General features: G+C 42.7%; 2 protein-coding genes across 5 annotated transcripts; both read right to left on the bottom strand.

Moving 5' to 3' along the window:
- Positions 1-1095: 1095 nt before the first annotated feature.
- On the bottom strand, positions 1096-9437 carry LOC137779556 (ras-related protein ORAB-1-like). The gene is made up of 6 exons (XM_068567470.1): positions 9018-9437; positions 5264-5336; positions 4793-4888; positions 4155-4250; positions 3059-3190; positions 1096-2234 (listed from the first exon to the last, which is right to left on the bottom strand). Exons 1-6 carry the CDS (start codon positions 9029-9031, stop codon positions 2034-2036), a joined length of 612 nt encoding a protein of 203 aa, XP_068423571.1. The 5' UTR covers positions 9032-9437; the 3' UTR covers positions 1096-2033.
- A 1687-nt stretch (positions 9438-11124) lies between these two features.
- Positions 11125-22511, bottom strand: cep68 (centrosomal protein 68). Of its 4 annotated transcripts, none has more exons than XM_068568152.1 (9): positions 22421-22511; positions 19082-19175; positions 18676-18978; positions 16318-17265; positions 15665-15896; positions 14105-14304; positions 13892-14014; positions 12527-12623; positions 11125-12422 (listed from the first exon to the last, which is right to left on the bottom strand). In XM_068568152.1, exons 3-9 carry the CDS (start codon positions 18943-18945, stop codon positions 12253-12255), a joined length of 2040 nt encoding a protein of 679 aa, XP_068424253.1. In that variant the 5' UTR covers positions 18946-18978; positions 19082-19175; positions 22421-22511; the 3' UTR covers positions 11125-12252. The 4 variants fall into 4 exon arrangements, 3 of the variants coding, with proteins under 3 accessions (XP_068424253.1, XP_068424255.1, XP_068424254.1); XM_068568154.1 differs by having other exon boundaries at positions 14105-14301; XM_068568153.1 differs by lacking the exon at positions 22421-22511 and adding an exon at positions 19678-19786.
- Positions 22512-23010: the final 499 nt, after the last annotated feature.

The following is a 23010-nucleotide window of genomic DNA, read 5'->3' as shown; positions in this document are numbered from 1 at the left end:
GAAATTACGCTGTACTGACACTAAGTGCCCAGGGTCCTCCTGACAGCGATACGGCTGAGTAATCCCCTTTGTTTTGGTGCTGCATTGAGACTTTAACACAAACATTGACATCGTTGTTTTCCGACTTGTTTGGCTTAAATAACCCAATTTATTCCCCTTTCTCTTGAACCGCATACTCAACGATACGTTTTACACTTGTGCCAATGTTGTGCGATATCATCGCACCTTTTCCAGAATGACTTTTTTTCGATACGTAACTTGTGAGGATTATTTTCTCCTACAAAAATGAACTAATCTAATGAATGTTGAGATTCTGAAATATTCACTGTTTTAACTGGATCATCAAAGCCTGACGCTGCAGTTTCCACTTGTTGCCGAAAGAGGTCAATAAAGATCTCTACAATGTGCTAGTAATATTTTATGCATAGAGATAAACTTTGACCTTTGTTATTAAACAGGTTTTATTTTTACGTCCCTTCTCTTGACCCTTTGTCACTCGTCTTTTATCTCTTCTTTCGATCGTGCCTTACAAGATATGTTGCTGCTGAAACATTAGTTTTTCATGGGTTTAAGAAAGTACTTGGAACACGACTATCATCCTAGTCTTGTTTGGCAAGCAGTATCTCTTCTGGAAAATACACCATTCATCAGATATCGTACCTCCCGCTTGACTACAAGTACTCTCCAAATGCAGGACAGAATTCTTGCCAGCTGGGTGAGCCACGAGTTTCTAACGTTTCTAGGAAGCGTGATCTCATGGGGCTTTAGTGACATGTGGCATCCTCAACGAGAGGTTTTTAGAGAAGTGCCGGATCCCAAGTTTCCTCTTTCCTGACATGGCCACACGTTCGCCCCCCCCCCCCCCCCCCCCCCCCCCCCCCCACACACACACACACACGGTGTTGTGACTTGACCTTCACATACAGCTGTACAATAGCGCACCGTTCTGACATTCTCATTCAAACACTCGTCCCCGTGGATTCCTTTCAAACTGAATTTGGTCGCCTTTATTATGAAAACAAGAGAACATTGTATTTTTTATGTATGCATTTTTTATGCAGATGAAACATAAACAGACCCTATAACTTGGTAGAATAAATAATTCAAACTGTTTTTATTTTCCCTGCTCTCTCTCTTTCGCTCGCTACACATCTCACCCAAGAATCGCAGACAGGCCCCGCCCATTTCATACAGTCTGGTAGTACAATATTTATTTTTCAGTTCAAGTGTTACATGTTGAGCAACAAACATACAGTTGTCTTGCAGACACGAATGTAATGCAGAGATAAAGAGTTAAGACGAGCCCAATGAAGCATTGAACACTACAGAACTGGCAAATCGTGTGTGTAAATATATACATCGATATATTCTCACACACACACACACACACACACACACACACACACACGCACGCGCACCCACCCACACGCACACAGGTTGGTGAGGAATTAAAAAAACCACACACCTTCAAATGGGGACAGTCTGACAGACAGACGCATGCCAACACGAACCGCAACGTAAATCACTGAAAGGAAATGAAACGACAGAAAAAAAAAAGCGGACAGAAACCTTAATGAGAACGATTCATTTACCTGTTGGAATGCAGAGAAACACACATTGTTTTTCCTCTCACACACATAGACACACACACACACACACACACACTGTTCTCACGAACCTGCATTCAGAGGGCCAGATAAAAAGAGTAGTCTCTGAGAGGTCTGAGATGGCAGGGGGGCCCGGGCTTGAATGATCACCTATCTGCAGAATTAGCCATCGATAAATGGGACAGTATGACAAGAAGGATGCTTTATTTGTTTTTGGTAGTGCGGCTATACTATGTACAGTACAAATGCGGGCAACTTCATCTTGTTCTTCGCGGAGATGTGGGAGCCACGTCGTCCCCCTGTCCTGTCGAACTTTGTGGCGGGTGGAGTTTGAAGGGGGATGGCAGGCCCCGCTCGACGGGCCTGCAGAGTGAGAGGGCACTGGAGGGGGGAGGGACGGGGATAAAGTGGGAGGGGTTTCATCTCTCAGCAGCATCCTCCTGACGAGGGCTTGACACTGGTGCCGGGGGTCAGCTTCATGCTGGGCTTCTCCCCTCCTCCGGCCGTGGCCCCGGGGCCCATCCTCTTCTTGATCTCGGCAGCCATGGTCATGAAGGCCTGCTCCACGTTGGTGGCGTTCTTGGCGCTGGTTTCCAAAAAGGGGATGCCCAGAGAGTCTGCGAACTCCTGGAGACAATGGAGCAGGACAGAGCAATGGAAAGTTTAGGCATCTATTTTTGATATATACTTTTCCCTCAGTCGTGAGGTTCTTCACTTCTTTGTGGAAAATGCCTTATTGTTTTAATAAAAAGCAGAAATACTATGAAATGGAGGACTTTTTTTTATTCTAAACATCGTATCGGTTGCATGGGCCATTTTGCCTTTGGTGAACAAGATATGGGATGTTAAATATGAACCCTGTCGCATAACGGCAGAGTAGCATTTCCCAAGCAGAATTAACGCATACTCAGGTTTTTTTTTTTTTTAATACACAGGAATCCCCTCCAGATACAGAATAGGCAATAGACTATTTTCCCAGTATGCCTTGCTGTCGCACTGGCCTTTAGTGTTCTTTTTTTTTCCTCGAGTTTTAATTAAGTGTAGTTTTTTTTACGAAGATCAAAGAAGTAAAATTACTTCTGTCTGATTGGAGTCTGGTAGCTTTGAGTAGAGCATATTAATTAAGTGTGTGTGTGTGTGTGTGTGTCTCAGGGCAGGCAGGTGTGCTGGTGGCGGTTGGCAATGGGGAGATTGTGTCATATGAGCTCCTCTTTGTTTAGCAGCAGCTGAGATTATAGCAGGTTTGGATGGTGCTGCTGTACTTAAATCTTTTACATTCAAACAGGACGAGGCTGTGCCTCTGGGTCATACCTCGGCAATAAAAGGGAAGTTTTAGGGCTAAGCAATAAGTTATCTTTTAACCATCTCCTACGTGTCGTACTAACGGGAGCATGTGAATGTTTCTGCACAGCGGCTTGTTGCTACTGGAGCGAATACCCAGGCGGCCTCACCTTCGCTGTTGTGTAATCCACCACCTTCTTTGTCGTCAGGTCGCACTTGTTCCCAACCAAAAGCTTGTTGACATTTTCACTGGCGTAGCGGTCGATCTCCTGTAGCCACTGTTTGACGTTGTTGAAGGACTCCTGAGACACGGGGAGGAGTTCACCGTCAGCACTCAACTACCTCTGCGACACGACTGCACACGCTTCCACAGAGCCACAGGTAACACGTTTCTACGCAATGGGTTTAAAATCCTTTTTTTTGCTTGCTAATGACTGATTTGGGTTGTTCTTGCTTTGAATTGCCAAGCTGGTAGCCCTGGGCCACGCTCATGTCATTTTCTTTCAACAACACGGTTCCAGTGGGGAACTCCTCTAGTTCCACCACCACTTATGAAACCATCTCTTTACTGTAAAACAAAAAACACAACTACTTCCCTCTGTGTCAGAGCATCCGTGGAGTTTTGGCACTAGTAGACAGAGTGAGCTTCAGGAGCTAACACAAGGCTGCCTTTGTGCGCCACGTTTAGCAAACACTGGGAGAAACCAGTGGAGGGAAGTCAGACAGGTTCTAGACACTTTCTGCTGCACCAAACACAAGTCAAGTGCCACTGAACATGCTCAGCGGTTGCACCAGTGTGCCTGACATTGAACAACTCCATCAAAATCTGTGTGTCATTATTCTCTATCCCCACCTGCACAATGTGAAGCCATTTAGACACTCAAACAAATCTTACAGTGAGAAATCCAGAGAGGAGGAAGGACCGATTTCTCCTCATCAGAGAGCATAAATGCAATGATGTGAGTAAAGTGAATACTTGTATATTTCTTAAATGGAAAGAAGTGGCTTGTTCTTTTACACTCATTCATATCGTTCTACCTCTGCAGGTACATACAAGAAGGAACGAGTAGACTCCTCCTTTGGGGAAGTGTTAAAATATCCAACAATGGGTTCAAGGGGGACCCCAGCAGAATGAAGAACGATCCATCCCTCTGCATTTCAGTTCATTTGACTAAGATTATGTCTCGAAGTTCAAACATTACGTGTCCTGTTGAGGTATTGACGAGTAGTTCTTATCGGTAGAAAGCGGTGTGGCGTTGCACTGACCTGGTCTGTGACATCGTACACTACGATGATACCATGAGCCCCTCTGTAGTAGCTGGATGTGATCGTACGAAACCTCTCCTGACCCGCCGTGTCCCACTGTCAAAGGAAAAAGATGAATGCTGTTCATGACGGGCTTTGACAGTTGACAGTGACAAAAACAACACACGTGAGCCTTTACACATCAACACAAATGTCCACTGACTTGATTTTTTTTTAGTCAAGTATTTAATACTTTTATTCTTTGACAAAAGAAAAGGCTGTTGATATCATTTTCGTCAATACACTGGTTTATCATTACTTAATCCCTCTTACACCATCCTGCTGCTACAAATACCAATACACCAAATGTGGAATAATCTATCGCTGAAAATAGTCCAACAAGTGCATGATTTCCTCCATGATTTTCATTAGACACTACAGTGATCAGCTGTTTCAAGAAAATTGGCTCTTTATCAAATTGAAACTATCTACTTGAGGGTAATTTTATTTTTTACTTATATCTTCAGTAGAAACCATCGACCTTGAAAGGAATTTGTTTACAACAAAAAATCTAGAATAATAGCAGAATATATCAATATCCTGAAAACCCATGATTACTGAAGGACACTGATATGAAGCTGAAGCAGTGGGTTACTTACAATTTGAAGTTTAATGGTCTTTCCATCTAGTTCTATGGTTCGTATTTTGAAGTCCACGCCAATAGTGCTAATGTAACTTTCTGTGTATGTGTCATCCTGCAGAGAGAAACAGTCAGTTAGTTGGCTCACACATCCTGTTCACTTCCTTCCTACTTCACTATAAACACACACAGACATACACACCATCAGCCACTACGAGCACTGGTGGGAAGCAGCCATGGCGCTGCACATATCTCACAGGGAATGAATGAGTTACAGGCAGTTTAACTGCTTGAGTTGCACATGTGAGCATCCTGTGATAGAACTTAGTTTCTTGTTGAGTTAATGAGAAACGCAGTAAAGATAGCGATGCTTTACATTCGTCCAGCCTTCAAAAGACTGAATGGAATCACTGCGTAGTTAAAGCTTAAAAAGAAGATGAAAATGGAGTTGATATAAAACATACTGTTTGTATTGTTTGGGGAAACTTACTGCAAATCGGAGGAGAAGGCAAGACTTTCCAACACCAGAATCACCAATCAGGAGCAGCTTGAATAAATAGTCACTGTGAGGGAAAGAGAAAATACATGTAGTTAAAGGATCTCCAGAAATAGTACTGTCGCTTATCGCGGTGTATGTTGAACATGTTTCCAATGTGCAATGTGACTCAATGCAACCTCCATTAGCAATGCTAGCTGCTAGCCCTGGTATTTAGCCAAGCAGGACTCTGCTGCCCACCGGCAGATCCTGCAGTTTACAACAAGTATTTGCTGTATACTATATAAATTGGCAACTGATAGCATATTTTTTTTTACTGTATATTGGCCGATGGCGAATTGGCGGCTGATCAAACGGGGCATCTTTAACGGCGAGCTTAGAAAGATAAAACAACAGCAACGGGCGAAGCAAACCGCAGCAAGTTCACAATGCACAGTGGGAGCGAACCGCAATGTGGGCTTGGAGCAAACTGTACTAAGACAGCCTGTGGAGGAAATAAGAATTGTTAGAGGAATCCAAGAAGTCTAAGAGTGTGGTTCGTTTCATAGAAGGTCTGAGTTCCTTTGGTGCTCACATATGATACAAAAAAATAAGCTTACCAATCACTCTGAGCTTGTTTGGAGTGTAAAAAAAAACACCCTTAGTTTGCCGATTATTTCAAGATTGTTATCAAGTAAAACCTTCCGACAATGATCATCCTCAACTCTGCCGGGCTCAGACTGAGCGGCTGCTTCATCATGAGTTACCAGTCTCATAGGCTCAATCCTCACTGATTTCAAGATTGGAGCAAAGGAAGTTTTAGTCCATAGAATGATGCAGTCTGCTGTGGGATGTGACCGACAGAGGCTCAGTCACATTCTCAAACAGCACTGTTGAGCCATCGAGCAACATGCATACTAAGGGTAGGGCATTCTACTATTTCATTAAGCCCAGTGGCCCACCTTACCACAGTCATGCAGCAAGGCGGGTCCAGACCGCCTGCAGCCAATATACAAGTCTAAACTACATCCTGCATCTCTTTTCATTACACCTAAATAAAATTAGGCAACATAATGATCATCTTTTACTTCCCCAATACACACAAAGCAATATTGGGAGTAGGCAGCTATAAACCGCTTTGTCGACAACCTGCTTTTTTCAAGCCTCTTGTTTCTTACCTTTTCAACTTATCCTGTGCAGCACCACACTGCTAAAGCTGAAAACATGCTACCGCCGCAGCACGCCATATGACGGCCCTCGCACCAATAGAAAGCTCTACAACTCTACGGCTTCGATTGGCTCGAGCTCTGCAGCACGTCAACAGACGAATGCAGGACTTTTACGCGCAACAGAATTTTTTTTTTACGTTGTAATCCAACTACTTTTACAAAATGAAACGTTTGAGTACTTTTTTCAGCTCTGCAATAGCTTTGACTCAAGTGTGGACACAGACGGATAAAACTTCAGTTCTAAACTAAAGCGCTAATTTCTTGAGCAACGGTTTGCCTAGGAACATTTTCTTTTTGCCTTTATCTCTATAATGAGGGGATTGTGCGTCTTATGCTTCACTCCGTCTCTTCTCATTGATCTCTTGACTCAGACGACGACATGAGGAGAGGAAGTCGAGCTGCCACGGGAACAGAGACAAAGAGCTGGTACGGGAGCCGGGATGTCATAGCAGGAAGCAAGAGGGATTTTTTTGTTTTTTTTTAAAGGGCGGTGAAGCAGGACATAGGAATTGTTGAGGGGCGGTTTGGCGGTTTAGAGCTTGTGTGCACCCTGCCGTGGTGTATTTTGGTTTTAAGAAGCCGAAGCAGACATTTATTGCCCGTTTTGACTTCTCCTGCATGTTTTCGTCTGCAGGTGTGAAACCCTGAGCAAAGACATGGACTTCTTAAATTCTTCTTGAGAATGTGCTACCTCCAAGTTTAAGTAGGACGCTGTTGTCCTGGTTACAAATACATTACGGGACCAGCACCATTCACACTAAACAGCACACGTGATATCTGCAATAACCCCAAACTTCTAACAGTCTAAGTATACATGAGCATACCATTGTCACTTGATCTTGCAATTTAGCCTCTGTGTTCCTGAAGTTGTATTTATTTTAGATTTCGTCATATTCTTATTTTAGTGTATTATTGTAAATTGTTTATCATTTGACTACCTTGTCTTTTTGTTGCCTTAAGAACATGAACATGTTAACAGCGGGCTTCACGTTATAAACACATGTTGCGTGCCAGAGCTATAGTCTGGTGTTGGGATTTCTTTTAAGTGATTTGCTACCGTGATGGATTCAGTAATATTCATACAATCAGGCTCATCAGACCTGTTTTTCCGCAGTGCTGTGTAATAATTTGTGACCCTAATATTCACATTTTAGTCATGATGACTATATTAAGCATTGAAAAGGTTTGAAATTACAAGGTACGGTGTTCTACTGAGATTGACTGTTTTTACAATTCAATAGCTAAATAAAGACATATTCGTCATATTAATTCATGTTTCAATTCATCCCATTAGAATTGTAACACTTCAAAAGATTATAAAATGATCATATGTTGTGACAGTGAACGACAAGATAAGGAACCTACTCCTAATGCATCCACTTGAACGGAAAGATCAAAAGAAACGATCCAAGACAGTTTTTCTGTCATTTGAACTGGAAGTGTTGTATTAGATGTGCTGATCATTTAAATCTAAAACATCCTCCTCCTTTTACTTTTGACAGTGACTCTTGCTGATTAAAAAGTAGATCATGGACCTCACTGCTGACTATCACCAAGCAGGTGAATCATTAATGCAAGATGGGGAATAGGGATTGAATGACACCATGTACTTACAAGATAATAAGGGCTGTAGGGTTTTTAGATTGATGAGTAAGTAGAATACCAGCTTGTCAAACAAGGACAAACTGTCCTCCAAAAAATGTTTCCCATGTCAACATCTGTGAATGCAAAACCAAAGACGGGTGAAATTGCTCAATGCTGCCGTGTTGAAATCGAGGGCTTGTTCTGTAGCATGTGACCTACACATGACTGAGAGGCTGCTCAGCACCAGACCATATGACCAACTGAGTCATGCCCACACCAGGTAGCCTTAATGGCTGGACCTGGACCGTAAACAGATTAATACTGCTGCGGTGTGTTCTTAACACAGACTAAAGTATATCCATCGAGGGCAGGATGAAACATTTTTTAACTGAACCCTTGTTGTCGAGGCTTTTTATCGTGAAGATTCAATTAGCTACTTCTAGCTAGCTAACGTCGCTAATACATGTGTAACGTAAACATTACACGGTAATAATGACACAACACAGCAAAGAAATTGAATGAAAACGACTATTAAAAGGCAAATGTAGAGGCTCGCGTTACAGTTGAAGTAAGGCGCCTTTGTCGTGTCACCTTACACCTCAGCGAAAAACGCAGCGAGCCGAAAACACCACGGCTTCGGCCGCTTGCCCAATTGCTGCCTTAAAATGAGAATAAGCATGTAGCAAAGGAGCAATGTGTTGTTTTGTTTGCAATGTATGTCGACTGACAAGTGATTAACGCCAACATCCCCCCGTTATCACAGGGAAATTGTCACGGTGTCTCAGGCAGGCAGGTAGACACAGGTGGACGGGAGGGCAAATGTCAGCTGGTGTTAGCCGCTAACTTAGTTCCACTGCTAATTTCAAGTTATTTGTGCTAACTTACGCGTTAGCGAATAGCTCCCCTTAGCTAGCTGGCCAAAATGTAACGCAGCGGTTCTTGAGTACGATACTTACTATTCGGGATTCATCGTTGACTCGTTGTATAGTCTATCCCCTCTCGTCAAACGTCTCCTTTCCCCTGTCTGCAGATGAGCAGCGGTGTTCAAATGTGTAAAACGGAAGCGATGGCTAGCTCACACAGCTCCCAAAAACCACGACCGGCTACTTGTTTGTCGGTAAAAAAAAAATCCAAAATGGCTGCAACTCCAACCAGGAAACCACTAACAGGAATAACGCACAACAAATATGTAGCTTGGTTTAGCGGGTCTTTTCAAGTCAGAATGATCTACAGCCGCAGACCTACAGCAGATACTCAGGCGATATCTAACTAACCGGCCCCCTTATCGCCCTCTCTCTCTCTTTCTCTCTCTCTCTTTCTGACTGTGTGTCGTTACCGCAACAGCGAACTGTCAAGCCCTGGGAAGGATTACGTCATTTAGTGAAACGTGGCAAAGAGGAGTCAGTGCCCCGTGTCAAACTGCATATTACACACAACTTCCGGCGAAATATTTCAACATAAAACTCGATGAGGTGTATTTTGTACAATTCTCTTATGCTGTAAAACGAAAACCCACATATTATTTCCGGTCACAGCCCTGTGGCGTTTGACCACCTTAACACACCAACTTTCTGTAGTTGTTTACCACAGTTCACTTGTCCGCTTTGGTCCCCTATTGATAACACCCATGGCTGACATTTTTATTTCCCCTTTCGTCGCCAACAGTATTTATCACTGACAATAAAAAACATAATGTCATGTAATCGCACGCACGCTCCCAGTCATTCCAGAAACCTCTGTTCCAATTCACGTGCGTGTCATGAGTCATGGTTGTGACGTCACATGTTTAGTTTTTTAGGATGGAGGCGTGACCAGGAAGACAGGTAGCTCATTGTCAGCACCTGTACACCTTAGGCTGAGTCAGTAAAAAAAAGTACACATTCAAGAAGTAATTGTATAACTCAGTTAAATTCAGTGGGACGGAGCTAAATGTACAACTTTAATAATATTCTTTGTTGAAACGAGCAATCTGACTTGTTTAGGACTCAAACCTCAAAGTTTATGACTTGACTTAGGACTTGAGTGCCCAGACTTGATACTTACTTGACTTGAAAAACAACAATTTGGTTCAACTCTGTCCCTATCCCACGTCTTCCTGTGTTGATGTCTGTGTGGGGGCCACAACCATCAAGACTTCATCTGGAAACCGGAGCAGCTGCTTTCGCTCGTAATTGGCATTAACCCAAAACGAAGTCGCCAAAGTCTTTGAAATTGCAAGCCAGTTTGACCTGATTGGCATGTCAGTTCAGCAACCTTTCTGGTTTCCTCTAAGTGTCCAGATAGCACACAATACGGCAAATGCATAAACCACAACTTAAAAACACTGCTTCATTGAATTACTTTGGTAGAAATACTGTATTGTGAAAACTTCCCCTAAATGAGCAGAAGCCCAAGCGGATATATGCAGCCATAACAGTGACAGTCATAGCACAGATTCTGGAAAGAAATCAGAGTGGATCCTATTTCAATGCTGTGGGAACCACACACTAACTTCCAATCATGTCCATTGTTTTGTGCAGGAATGTCAGAGACAGTTCTAGCCGGAGGCTGAGCTGAGCCTTCAACATGTTTGTTAAGCTGCATGATTTTTGCTTGACAATGCACTGAAGCATTACATACTATTAGAAAAAGGCCAATCTTCTCTCTGATGGTCTCATTTACTAATGTAGCTCATATGGGAGGCCTCAGGATTAAATTGAGACCGTTTAATGACCAGTTAAAAGTTCCCTGCAGTAACTTTAAATGATGAAGTTATGATTGAATCATAAAAGGAATCTTTGATACTTTTGGTTCTTCCTGTTGAGCTTTGAGACTGAATGCCAACATGTCTCTGGCCGCTGCTCTGTGGACTTTCTAACTTCATTTCAGCTTCAGGTGGCACACTGCTTACACATCTGTGAAGGAAGGAGAGACCTCTCTGAAGTGTTACGGTTAGCACGGGAGACAAACTGAGAGGCGGAATATGAAAGATAGATTCAGTTTTTGATTCTGTTTGAATGTGCCATTTATCATTTTAGGGGAAACGGTACAGGTGACTGGAGTATAAAGCTTTACCTAGTAGACATCAAGCATGAGAGAGGGGAAAAAACAGTGATGGAGGTGCCCACCTGTAAAAGACTGGAAAACAATGTAAAAGAGAGAAGTCGCACACTCGTAGTTTGTGCTTCGTGGCTTCGAGTGTGCGACTACTCTCCTTGACGACTAACAGATATCCCCATGAAACCTCCCCAGTTGATAAATTACATTAAGACAAATTATTTTTCTGTATGTCAAGTTATCTGAAAACATATGTTTATTTCCAGAACAGATATCTGAACATGTAATACAGCTCGGTTAAAAAAAATACTGTTCTACTTTGTAAAAACCTTTGACTATCATGTCAACAGATTATTTGGGATATTTGTTTATATCACCTTGTCATAAAATAAATTAAATAAAAATCAATTATCACCATAATTCTTCGGAAAAAAAAATCAATCTACAAATGAAAACCTGTAAATGAAAACCTTCAGAATATAGATAGGAATGAAACCTTTGTGTGGAGACTTGATGATGTAAAATGACAGACATGTTGAAGACACGAGAGGTGAATAGGGTTAGAACATGTATTAATAAATATCACCATAAAACCTCCCCAATGAATTACTTCAATTAAGACATTCGGTTTTTGAATTACAAGTTTTCTGGAATGTTATATTTAATTATGCAAATAATGCATTATCAAATGGGATATTTTGATTAATTTAGGAGAAATCTTCAGATCAAATAGACAAAGTAGTAAAATAAACACTCATCTTTCACTAGTCGGAAAGAAGACATGTTAAAAATTGACCAGAGCAAGAAAAAAATAAGTATTCTTCCTGTGCATATTGAAAGAACAGAACCAGTGATCAGATCAATATAATGGTGACTGTAATCACGTGGGAAAAAAAGCATGAAAGAACATTTGCCATGCACCATTTTTTCCTGTGATCGGTTCAGTTTAGACACTAAACAGTTTTCCTCCTGATTTCTCGTAATGGAGAGCAAGAATCGAGGGCTGCACGTACCCGACCGGCACACGTGACCCGAACATGTTTAAAGAGAAAGACACATAAGTGAGAGCTTTGAATTTGAAAACTGAATTGTTCGGGTGAACCCAAGATAACGACAACGAAGTAAGTGCAATAAAACCAGCACAGACGAGTCTGTTCACAAAGTGGCCCCCCGGACCCCCGAGGGCCCCTCCCCTCTGCTCTGCTGTACCGGGCCCGGCCGGGTGAGGCTGTCCATGGCGGACAGGATGGAGGAGAAGAAGTGTTCGTTGTGGGTCTCCAGAGCTCCACGCCGCCCCTCGATCATCAGCAGGGCATCTCTTAAAACTGGAAACGCAAAAAAAAAAAAGAGCGCAGTGAGAAAAAAAGAAAGAAAAGATGGCCGACAGGTTTGTTTATAATGACTTGAGCGAGTGAGCGAGCGGACTGACGTGGAGACGTGCTGTTGATGCAGCCGAGCAGAAGCCGTCCGCTGTGCAGAACGCAGGAGGTCAGAGGCTGGTGGCTGCTCACTTCTCTCTGAAAACTCTGACAAGGAGAAGCGCCACGTTACACCGTCAGCAGGACAGGATGTGCGTGAAGTGAGTGACAACTTCGTGGCGGTTCGTCAACTCCCCGTGTTGGGCTGTGTTTGCTGAGGAAGACGCGTTTCTTCATTACGTTCGTTTGTTCCCTTTTCCCATTGAGATTCGCACTGCATGCAGATTTATTTAAACACGGGGAAAACCCACTTCAAAAGACTCAAGTTTCTGTTTTGTCACGTTTAACGTCACAGATCTTTTATATCTGTTACTTAATCGCTTTTAAAAAAATCCCATATTGGTGATATTGGAATGACGAACAAAGATGGTTTTGCTGAGTTTGCATTTAGTTTCGATCAAGTATGCTTTTTTAAATTTCTTCATAATGATTAGTAAAACAACTGTTTCCATCAGTGGAGTCTTGTAGCTTTGAAGAGTGCATATAAAGGCCATTTCTCACTTGGTGAATTGAAAGTTTGGTGATTAAACAATCAAAAAAAAGCACCTGGTGGCGTTTTTCTATTACTGCAGTTCGGAGCTGGAGTCGATGAAGACCCGTTTCTACTGCAGACAGGTCATTTGTCCCGGGTTTAACCAGGCGGCAACCTCCGGTTTTGCCAAGTAAAGCCTATGTGGAAGTATTTTAAACTTGCGTTCTTTCTTCTCACCAGTGGAGGAGAGACCCCCTGTCCCTCCTCCACTGGTGCAAAAAGAAGTCAGATTGTATGGAAGCCTGTGAGAAAAAAACCCTACTTCTTACTTCATTTATGCCCTCAGTAAACATTGTAAACATGAGTTTATTAATCTATAGTTTCATGTTTGCTTCAATACAGCACAATGTTCATTTAGTAAATTATGGTCCTTTTATAGTCAAATAGAAGCAGAGTATGTTTTAGGGCTGTCTTACTGCTGGTACCAGCGCCGTATACGGAGTCTCTACATCACTCCTCCGCATTTCAAATCTGCTAACCGCAGTTCATTGGTTGCAAAAAAAAAAAAAAAAAAAAAAAGGCAATGGCTGAAGAGTCGAACTCAATGCTTCAAAGTGACAGTCCACAAACCAACAGGTGAAGTCACGATGAGTACGTCCACTTCTTATGGAATGACATATTTGCCACTCAAAGAAGTCCCTGACACACAAACCACTATTGAATTGTAGGGTTATTTTTTTTTTATAGACGTCTTTATATTTAGCGAAGAAAACCACTCGCTAGAAACAGAAGCTCAAGTGCATCCGTTCTGGAGTATGACGAGGCCTTGAGGCTCCGTCCTCACCTGATACTCAGCCAGAGACGACTTCACGTCGTCTATGTTCACCGTGGGCGCAGCCAACAGCTCCATCTTCTCCGACATCGCGTATAGCTGCTGGATGAGCTGCTCCAGGTGTGAGCTGAAGACCTGGAACACACACACACACACACACACACAGTCGTTTGTACGGAGGACTGCAGTCACACTATCGCCTGGAAGGTGGTAACGTGCCTCTACCTGGATGTGTTGCATCAGGGAGTCACTTTGCTCCCGGTCGTCCCGGTTGCTCATCCGGCTGCCGGGCAGTGTGAGGCCGCACAGCTGCTCCGCCAAAACCTCCACCTCCCTGAGACTGGATGGACTCAGTCCTCCTCCTACAGGCTCCACACAACCTCCAGCGGTCCTGCTCCCTGTCTCAGAGTCCCTGTGATCAGCTGCTGATGGAGAAGAGACAGATTTGGAGAATCTTTCAGCTGTAAAGCAGAAACCTCAGAGACATATTTTCTCAGAACTTGGACAAACAAAATGAAAGCCATCCACAAAAGCTTGCTACGTTACAGTGGGATGTCTAAGGGGACGACTCCATGTTTTTGAATTTACTTTCATGCTTTTAGCTTGTAGAAAGTCCTCTTTACAAATCAATGGTTTGGTTTGTACATAGAGAACAAAGAGCGGTACAATGGTCCAACCGGACTGACGAGTGAAAGACACAAAGATCCATCTGACACCTGAAAAAGGACAAAATGACTCACCAGTCATTGGTTAAAGATTGAGTTCAGCATCAAAATGTGTGCCCATATGAATAGTAACAGGTTCCTGTTTCAGTTTTAAGTGCACAATAAAGCCGACAAGCTGAAATGATAACCGGTTTGTTGCTTCAAACAAAGCTAATCCTAAAACAATGGAAATAAAGTTAATGTTGATGTGGGTTAGTACTACTGGGATATACAGCTGAACAAATCACAGTTTCAACCTTTTAAATCCAACCACTGAGTAGACTGCAGACGGCCCGAAGAAAAATGGCTACCCAAAATATTTAGCTCAGTAATGATCGAGGGTCACTTACGCTTTCTGGACTAGAAAACTCATTATAAATCAAAGGGAATTTTCATGAAAAAAAGTAATATATAAATTTGTACACACACATACACCACTGGCCAAAGGTTTTGACACGAATATTTATTGTCACAAAGTCTGCTGCCTCAGTTTTTATGATGGCAATTTGCATATACTCCAGAATGTTATGAAGAGCAATCAGAAGAATTGCAATTGATTGCAAAGTCCCTTTGCCATTAAGATTAACTTAATCCCCCCAAAAAACATGTCCACTGCATCCAGCTGACCTCATGTCAGTGATTCTCTCCTTAACGTAGGGGAGAGTGTTGACGAGGACACAGCCGGAGACACACAGAAACACACAAATTCAACACACTGCAAATATTGTCTCTTTGCATAAACTTAATGTGATTGTCAATAAAAGCTTTTTACACTTATGAAACGCTTGTAAATATACTTCAGTATAACATAGTAGCATCGGACAAAAAGATCTAAATGTATTTGTCACTCAAAACTTTTGGCAACTGGTCTACAAACACTTACACACAGATGTACATACATAGATGTATATATGATTTGCATATACAAGAAATGTATTGATATATGCACGCACACACACACGCACACGCACACAGTTTAGCCAATAAAGGTCAGCAGACGCCAACAGCACATTTATTCACCTATTTGACACGAGAGGCCAGATCTTTCATTACCGAAAATGGAATAAAGTTTCTATCATACCGGTCTGAGCAGCGCTCCGGTCCTCTCTGTCTGGATCTTTTCCTTCATCTGTGTCTTCATTGCCACCTGCCAGCTCTCTGACTGTAGCCTTCTCCTCCTCCTCCTCCTCTTCTTCCTCACCACAGTCTTCAGCCTCCCGTTTCTCAGGCAGGGTGATGGAGGTGGCGCCCGGCTCCAGAGACTCCCAGCTGGTTGTGACAGGCCGGCTCAGCTGGGCAGTCACCTCCCTCACCTGCACACATGGACCAATAAGTATATATATACAGTAAGTGTAGGACATTTATCCGAGCTATTAAAACTAAACAAGAAACATGAGAATACAGAACTCTGACAATGCCGTTTCTTTAATCTAAATATCTTCTATAATGTGTGTGTGTATATATATATATATAAATATATATAAATAATCTTACAATATTAAATAATATGTTTCATGAAACAGTGAGTGACGTTGCGAGCAAGACACTTCAGATTGTGTGAATGTGCATTTTGATTAGCTCCTAATGAGCATGTACAAATATAATATAAATATATAAGTACACACACACATAGAAAACATAGACCTCATCATTAATGCAAAGTAGCAGTGATTTGGAGGGGGTTCGGGATTGAACGGTCTGGTACTTCAGTGAAGAGCGTCCTTCAGCACTGACCCGTCTGGACAGCAGCTGCAGCTCCTCCAGTTGATCCGGAAGGGGCCAGAACTCCTCGTCCACCTCCCTGCACACACACCTGGACCGCGGGAGAACGCTGGGAGATAGGGAGAAAGCAGCGGAGGTGGAGGCGGGGCCGTCAAACCGACTCATTCCACCTCCGTTCCTAAGGCAGTCCAAACTGTCCAGGGACAGACCCACGGGGTCCGGCCCTTCTGAGGATTTGTTGAACCCCTGCATGTCAGGTGACCCGTGACCTGCGCTGAGGGAAAAGTCCAACCCTGACAGGCTCGTGGAGCTACAAAGGTGGTCCAGTTCGATCCCCGAGTCCTGCAGGTTGGAGCCTGTTTGGAGGAGGAAGTCTCCTCGGAGCTTGGAGCTGTCCGCCTTACAGACCACCTGTCCAGGTCTCAGAGGGTAAGTGTAGTCCAGCAGGTCCTGGTACTCCCTGTTTGGGTCCCAGCTTGCAGACTGTCGGTCTGGAGATGGGGGCGAAGCTTTGGGGATGGCACAGTCCCAGTAGTTCGCCTGATGAATCGACATCGGACGTCTCTTCATGTCTCGCCCAGAAGAGCGAAGTTTGCTCTCTTGCTCCCTCCCCTCCAGTCTGAGCTGGGTCTGGTCCGACCTGGAGTGGCCTGAGCGAGGAGTGTAGGTAGGATACAGGACAGTGGAGGTCAGCTGCGGCCTACGGGGAGGGCTCAGTCTCTGGACCTCCAGGACGGAGCTGGAGAGGCTCCGCTGAGCTGATCTGCTGCCGTGGTATCCAAAAGCGTGCTCGTCGTGGCGCAGCCCGGCCCCGAGATCGGAGACACCCAAGGGTGAGCCCGGGTCAGTTCTCGAGACGTCGCTGTGAGAGAGGCTGAAGCTCTCTGGGCTCAGCTCCGATCTTGGTTTGGTAAAGACGTCCGTGTCGTCTTCTCCTCTCCTAACACCCAAGTGTTTTTCCTACGAGACAGGAAACGGACAGAGTTAAAACATGACATCACTGCCGCCTCGTAGAGACTCAGTTATGTAAAACTTCTGTCATGGTTCTACTCCGACACGACCGTTTGGATCAGATCAACAGTGATGACACAAGAAGAAGAGCGTTCCCACTGAATCCACTGATAACTTTTCATATAGATATTCATCTATTATAGAAATTCGCTGCCTGTTCTTGAATGAAGTAAAGTTCAAAGTGACAAGAACAGTGTTTTACATTAGACTGAAGACAGAGTAGAATATCGGATTACAACATATTTGGGCCATTTAATAATAATAAATAGAAGAATAACAATTAAATAAAGATTTTAAGAATTAAGTGAAAAATGGAAGACATATTTGTAATAATTCGAGATTTTTTTTTACTTTACGTGGAAAACTGCAACCGTATAATAGGGCCATTGTGCATTCATAGGGCCATTGTGCATTCATAGGGCCATTGTGCATTCATAGGGCATTCATTATGCACTGATGCATAAATCACAGAGCTGGGGGAAGGGGGTGATATTCAGAGAAAATATTGAAGTTTTAAATAAACAAAAACATTTTTAGATTTAAGTCTTACATTTATGATAAAAAAGATGATATTCTCTTAAGATTACATGGTCATTTATCTGTGAAACCAAATTCTCTGGACTCTAAACTGACATCATAAAGCTAGTTGTGGTTCCTTACTCGTTAATGTATCACAAAACTAAACTTTTTTTTATTCAATTTGTGAGTTCTGTTTGCTAAATATACCACCTCAGTCTCAGAGACTAAATACCACTTTTATATAGAAAAGTTTCTTCCCCTCGTCGCTGTGTGAAATGACTCCGATACACCAAGAAAAACAAATTGAAATCATAAGACAAAGTTTTATTCTCGTATGAAATATTAAATGTTATTATGTGAGACTGTCAAGCGAGAAAATGCTCAAACATGAACATATAATGTAATCATAACGCATTTTGTTCAAAAATATACGTTTTTTCTCTCTCAGAGTTTAATAACTTTGTAGCGTAAAATTATGACTATTATTGTAAGATTCTGCCTTTCTTAAAATAGTATTTTTTCTCTATTTTATTCAAATATTTCATAACATTTCTTTATAGATTGCTCGTGGGGTATTTCAAGAACTTTGTTTTATAATTAATGATCAAAAAAGTTGGCGGAACAAGACGGGTACAAAATATCTGTGTGTGTGTGTGTGTGTTTGTGTGTGTTTGTGTGTGTGTGTGTGTGTGTGTGTGTGTGTGTGTGTGTGTGTGTGTACTTACTCTCTTTACATTCATTTGATGATATTCAGTTCAAACTTGAGCAGTGTGCTTTTAAAGAAAAAGCAAGTGAATAAAAAAAGCTATTCAACAAAAAGAGCAAATAAATCCTCCTCACCTTCTCTGTGTGCTTCTGTGGATGTGTCTTCTTCAAGATGGAGGCGTGTTGTTCTGCAGAGAACAGAGGCTTCCTCGTTACGTACTGTCTGCCTGTCAGATACCTGGACGTGGGAGCTATGGTGACACTTTTGTGCGGCTCTCCTCCGTCCCGCCCTCTCTCCACCTCACCTCCTTTCACGTCTTTGGGAGTGGGACTCGACCGCCCTGTGCCAGGTTTAAACTCTGGGAGATGCATCTTCCACCTCGGGCTGCGTCCCTTGGCTTCCATCGGACAAAGTTAAAAGTAGGAAGGTTGTGTCAACTAAAAAGGGAACAGAACATTTCAGTAACTTTCAGAACAAAACAAAAAGATAACAAATGTGCTGCTTTGCAATCGTTGAAGTGTTTTGGTTTCATCCGCGCACCTTGAAGGAACTGCGAGCTCGAGGCGCAGCTTTTCGTCCGGCGTCTGCTCAAGAGCAACCGTCATGTTGTGGAGTCCAGGCCCATGCAGGAGAACTGTAACAGGACGGGGAAGAAACGTGGCACATTAAGACGAGACAACATGCTTTTGTCAAATAGAAATTGAAAATCAACCAGTACTGAAGTCTTAAGGAGACCCAACTCCACTGCTGCCGATTATTACAATTCATTGTTTCAGTAACTTCTTTGGTTTCAGCTGCTCAAATGAAAATAATCAAAAGCAGAGACATTCATAATTAATTTAATTTTTAATAGATCAAACCCTTTAGCCAACAAAACCAGATTGACCCAACCAAATGTTATGTGCTACAGCAGATACGGACATATTCACCCTCTTTTAGCTCTGTTTTAAGTCAATATTAACTCCTGAAGGAAATAGCTGGCTCTAAAGCAGCTAAATAGTAACTTAACCTGCACTAGAATAGTGTTTTCCTAGACTTCCGATCACTCGTCGTAGCGCTTCAACACAACATGATATCATTCACACACTGATGGAAGAAGCCACATGCCCAACGAACAGTCAAACACATTCACTCACCGTCGGCACAGCTATTTTGGGGTTAAGTGTCTTGCCCAAGGACGCATCGCCATGGGCTAGCGGAGCAGGGGATCAAACCGACGATCCTCTGATTGAAGGACGACACTGCTCTACCACTAAGAACGCACTCCTTGTAAACGTTGGTTACACATGAACACATATCTGAGTGGAACACACGCTCACATCCGGCTGCTTAGAGAGTGAAACGTCTCTGCCTGTTGCTGTGGGGTCACTAAGCAGCCGGGTCCAGGCAGGGAAACGATACGCTGGCTCCTCACCTGACCGATCTCATTAAGACTGCATGCTCAGACCTGCCCGCTCACTGCGCCAAGAGGAAGAGCGACGGTCCATCTGCAGCAGCGGAGCAGTCACAGACGTTGGACGCATCCCGCCGAGAACCGAGGACACTAATGTTGCCGCTAGTGATGTTGTGTAGAAAAAGGTGCTGGCTCAGCTGCATTTCGTGCCGATAAATATAAAAAAAGACAGCAATAACTGTTGTTTGCTAGACACGAGCGACTGTCCAACTTAGTGCGGATACGATACCAACGTGTTTCTATTTTCCACGCATTACTTTGATGACATCCATCTGCACATCAGAAACTGGACTTAATAGAAGATATAGCTAATTATTCCATTCATTCTTTAATCCATAAATAAATAGACACATTTACTAAAGGCATGAGCAAAAAAGCTGATCGATAAGGTTGTGAACAGTGTGAACATCAACGCTAGCTGTGCTGAGTTTGGACACAACTTAAAGGGTTAGTTTTGGGTTTTTGGGGTTGTGTGTGTTCTGTGAGTTAAAATGACAGGTTTTTTTTATTGCTTTCAGGTGGCTTTTAAGAGAATGATACCTGGTTGTTTGAAAACGGGGTAAAGCAGCTGTGGACGGGAGCAGCAGAAAAACACCTAGTCAAGCAACCAAAAAAGGCGCATCACTTTAATTGTTGCTGCCGCAAAGGTTGTGGGGCGGCATTATCTTCTTTTCTTTGGTAAAGGAAGATCCAGTGTTTCCTATGCTAACGGAGCTAAGAAAGGTAGCTTTAAACCCAATTTAAGAATTTAATCCTCATTCTACTCAGTTAAGAACCAACCTAAGCCAAAATTTTAAGTAAACAAGTCATAAAGGTTACCAACAGCAGTTAAAGAACGTATCATCCTTAGTGAGGATGCTGAGATCACCTTCTTTTAGGGGCATGTATGCTGTAAGAATGAATAATTAGTACCTGATTACAAAATTATTACTGACCTGAAAAATGCTCGTGTTTTTTTTTCCTAACATGAAGGTCTAAATATCCTTTAAATACCAGGTCTAAAAGTACTGGAATCTATTTATGTGTGTGTTTTGAACTGAACAATACAGTTGCCAGAGGAAGATAGAAAGGACATGTCCTCCTTGTCCTCAACGGTGACTGTCGCCCCAAATTAGAGCTCTGATATCCTCGCCACAGCAAACATATCATCACAAAAAGAGAACAGCCAACGTGTTGCGCCAGAAGCACATTACCCATGATGCCCCCAAAACACAGCAGGACTGTACACCGCATTGGATACTCGCTTACAGGACTATCTGGAACAAGCCGGTGGAGAGAAGAACATTTATTCAATTCAATCATCAATAATCCTAGCACCGCTTTTGTTGTTTAGTTGGTCCCTGTATATACTTCTATTTCATTGTATATAATTTGTATATATTTTATCATGTGTTGTCAAAGTAGCAGCTTGGAGACACAAAAGTAGCAGCTTAGAGACACAAAAATAAAAAGGATAAAAGATATATACAAAAATAGAAATAACAGGGATGAACGATACATACAGCTCAGAGAGTATTCATTTAGGAAATTCAATTTAAACAACAGAGAACGTGCAAAAATGCCAAGTACATATGTGCAATGTATACACTTTTTTTTATCAATGTATATACTTTTTCTTAATTATTTAATTCTCTTAAATGTAATATGTTCTGCTCTGCCATTTTATTTTATTGTTTATATTAATATTGTTGTTTACTCTGTAACTTGCTTGCTGCTGCTGCTACAAACAAATGTCCCCGTGGGGACAAATAAAGTATACATACATGTCCCATGTTTGAGCCTCAGTATATAATATGTCAAACACAGTGGTCAGAGAAACCCTGGCAACAAAGGCAGTGACACCAAACACAAGACCTCCACAGAGCGAGGAGCCATTGGGGTCGAGCAGAGCCGCGTAACGGTGTCAAAGGCTCGGGTACTGGGCACACAGGGAGGGCTCCAGGACCAACCCACTCCTGAATGTAACGGGTATCCTCTTGAGCCCACGCGACACCTAAACCCACCAAAGCGTCCACGCAAGTTGACTCAGTGGTTGTTCCGCAACTCAAAAACGATAAGAACTAAACAGCAGCAACACAAATGTTTTGCTTTGTGATTTTGCAAAGATGAAAAAAAGAGTGCGAAACGTATTAAGATAACTTATTGACCAAAATCTTGTAATTTGCAGAGTTTTTTTTGCAGATTGACGAACGCTCAAAACCGCTGGATTCAAACTTGAGCCCTTTCACTGTTTGTTTCGGCGTCTTTGATGCGCCGAGCAGAGCTTCCTCTTCATGAAACCTCTCGTTGCGCTAGAAGTGTTTGCCACCGACCACATTCACGTCGGACATTTATCGAAAACCCACGCAGGCTGACTGACAACCCGCTCAAGCAGCAGCTCCAGCCCTGCCTCGGTGTCAGAACAATACAAATGGCGGGTTACTTACAACATTAACACCGTTAGCTTAGCCACGAGCGTCCAGCGGTTGAAGCTTCAGAGCTGCTTTGTTGCTTTCAGCCCCGTCCATCCCTTCCTCGTCCTTCGTGCTGCCTTCAAGTGCGTTTCCGCTAACGCGGTCGTGTCCGTAATTGTTAGTTTACGTCTTTACGTTTCTATTCCTCATATTTCCACATGATAGGGACCGGACAAAAAGACTCGTGCTTTTCCTTTGCCTTGAATCCCTGACTGCGAGAGCGCACCATTTATACAACTTGTATAACTTTGGGTGGTTAAAATAAACATAGTTACAATATTGCTGAGCGCACATGAAGGCAACACGAGTTCAATTTGAAACAGCAGCAGGCCGGTGTGGCTCTATGCTGCCCCTTAGCGGACAAAATAACAAGTGCACATACTGTATATTGCAGTCACACAGCAACATTATTTCTGAACTAGGGCCCACACAACAAAAGAACATATACACAAAATACCAAATGTATTTCAAAAACACATTAACATGTAACCTATCAATAAAGAATTAGTGTATTTGTTTCAGTAGGAACACTTATTTAACTTTATTATGTAAAAGAAAAACAC

Source organism: Clinocottus analis, unplaced genomic scaffold (assembly GCF_023055335.1).
Source record: "Clinocottus analis isolate CAN_PGR_092001 unplaced genomic scaffold, fCliAna1.0.p SCAF_8, whole genome shotgun sequence".
In the NCBI taxonomy this organism is placed as follows: domain Eukaryota; kingdom Metazoa; phylum Chordata; class Actinopteri; order Perciformes; family Cottidae; genus Clinocottus; species Clinocottus analis.
Note: the sequence above shows the minus strand (reverse complement) of the source record. Positions and strands in the feature narration are given on the sequence as shown.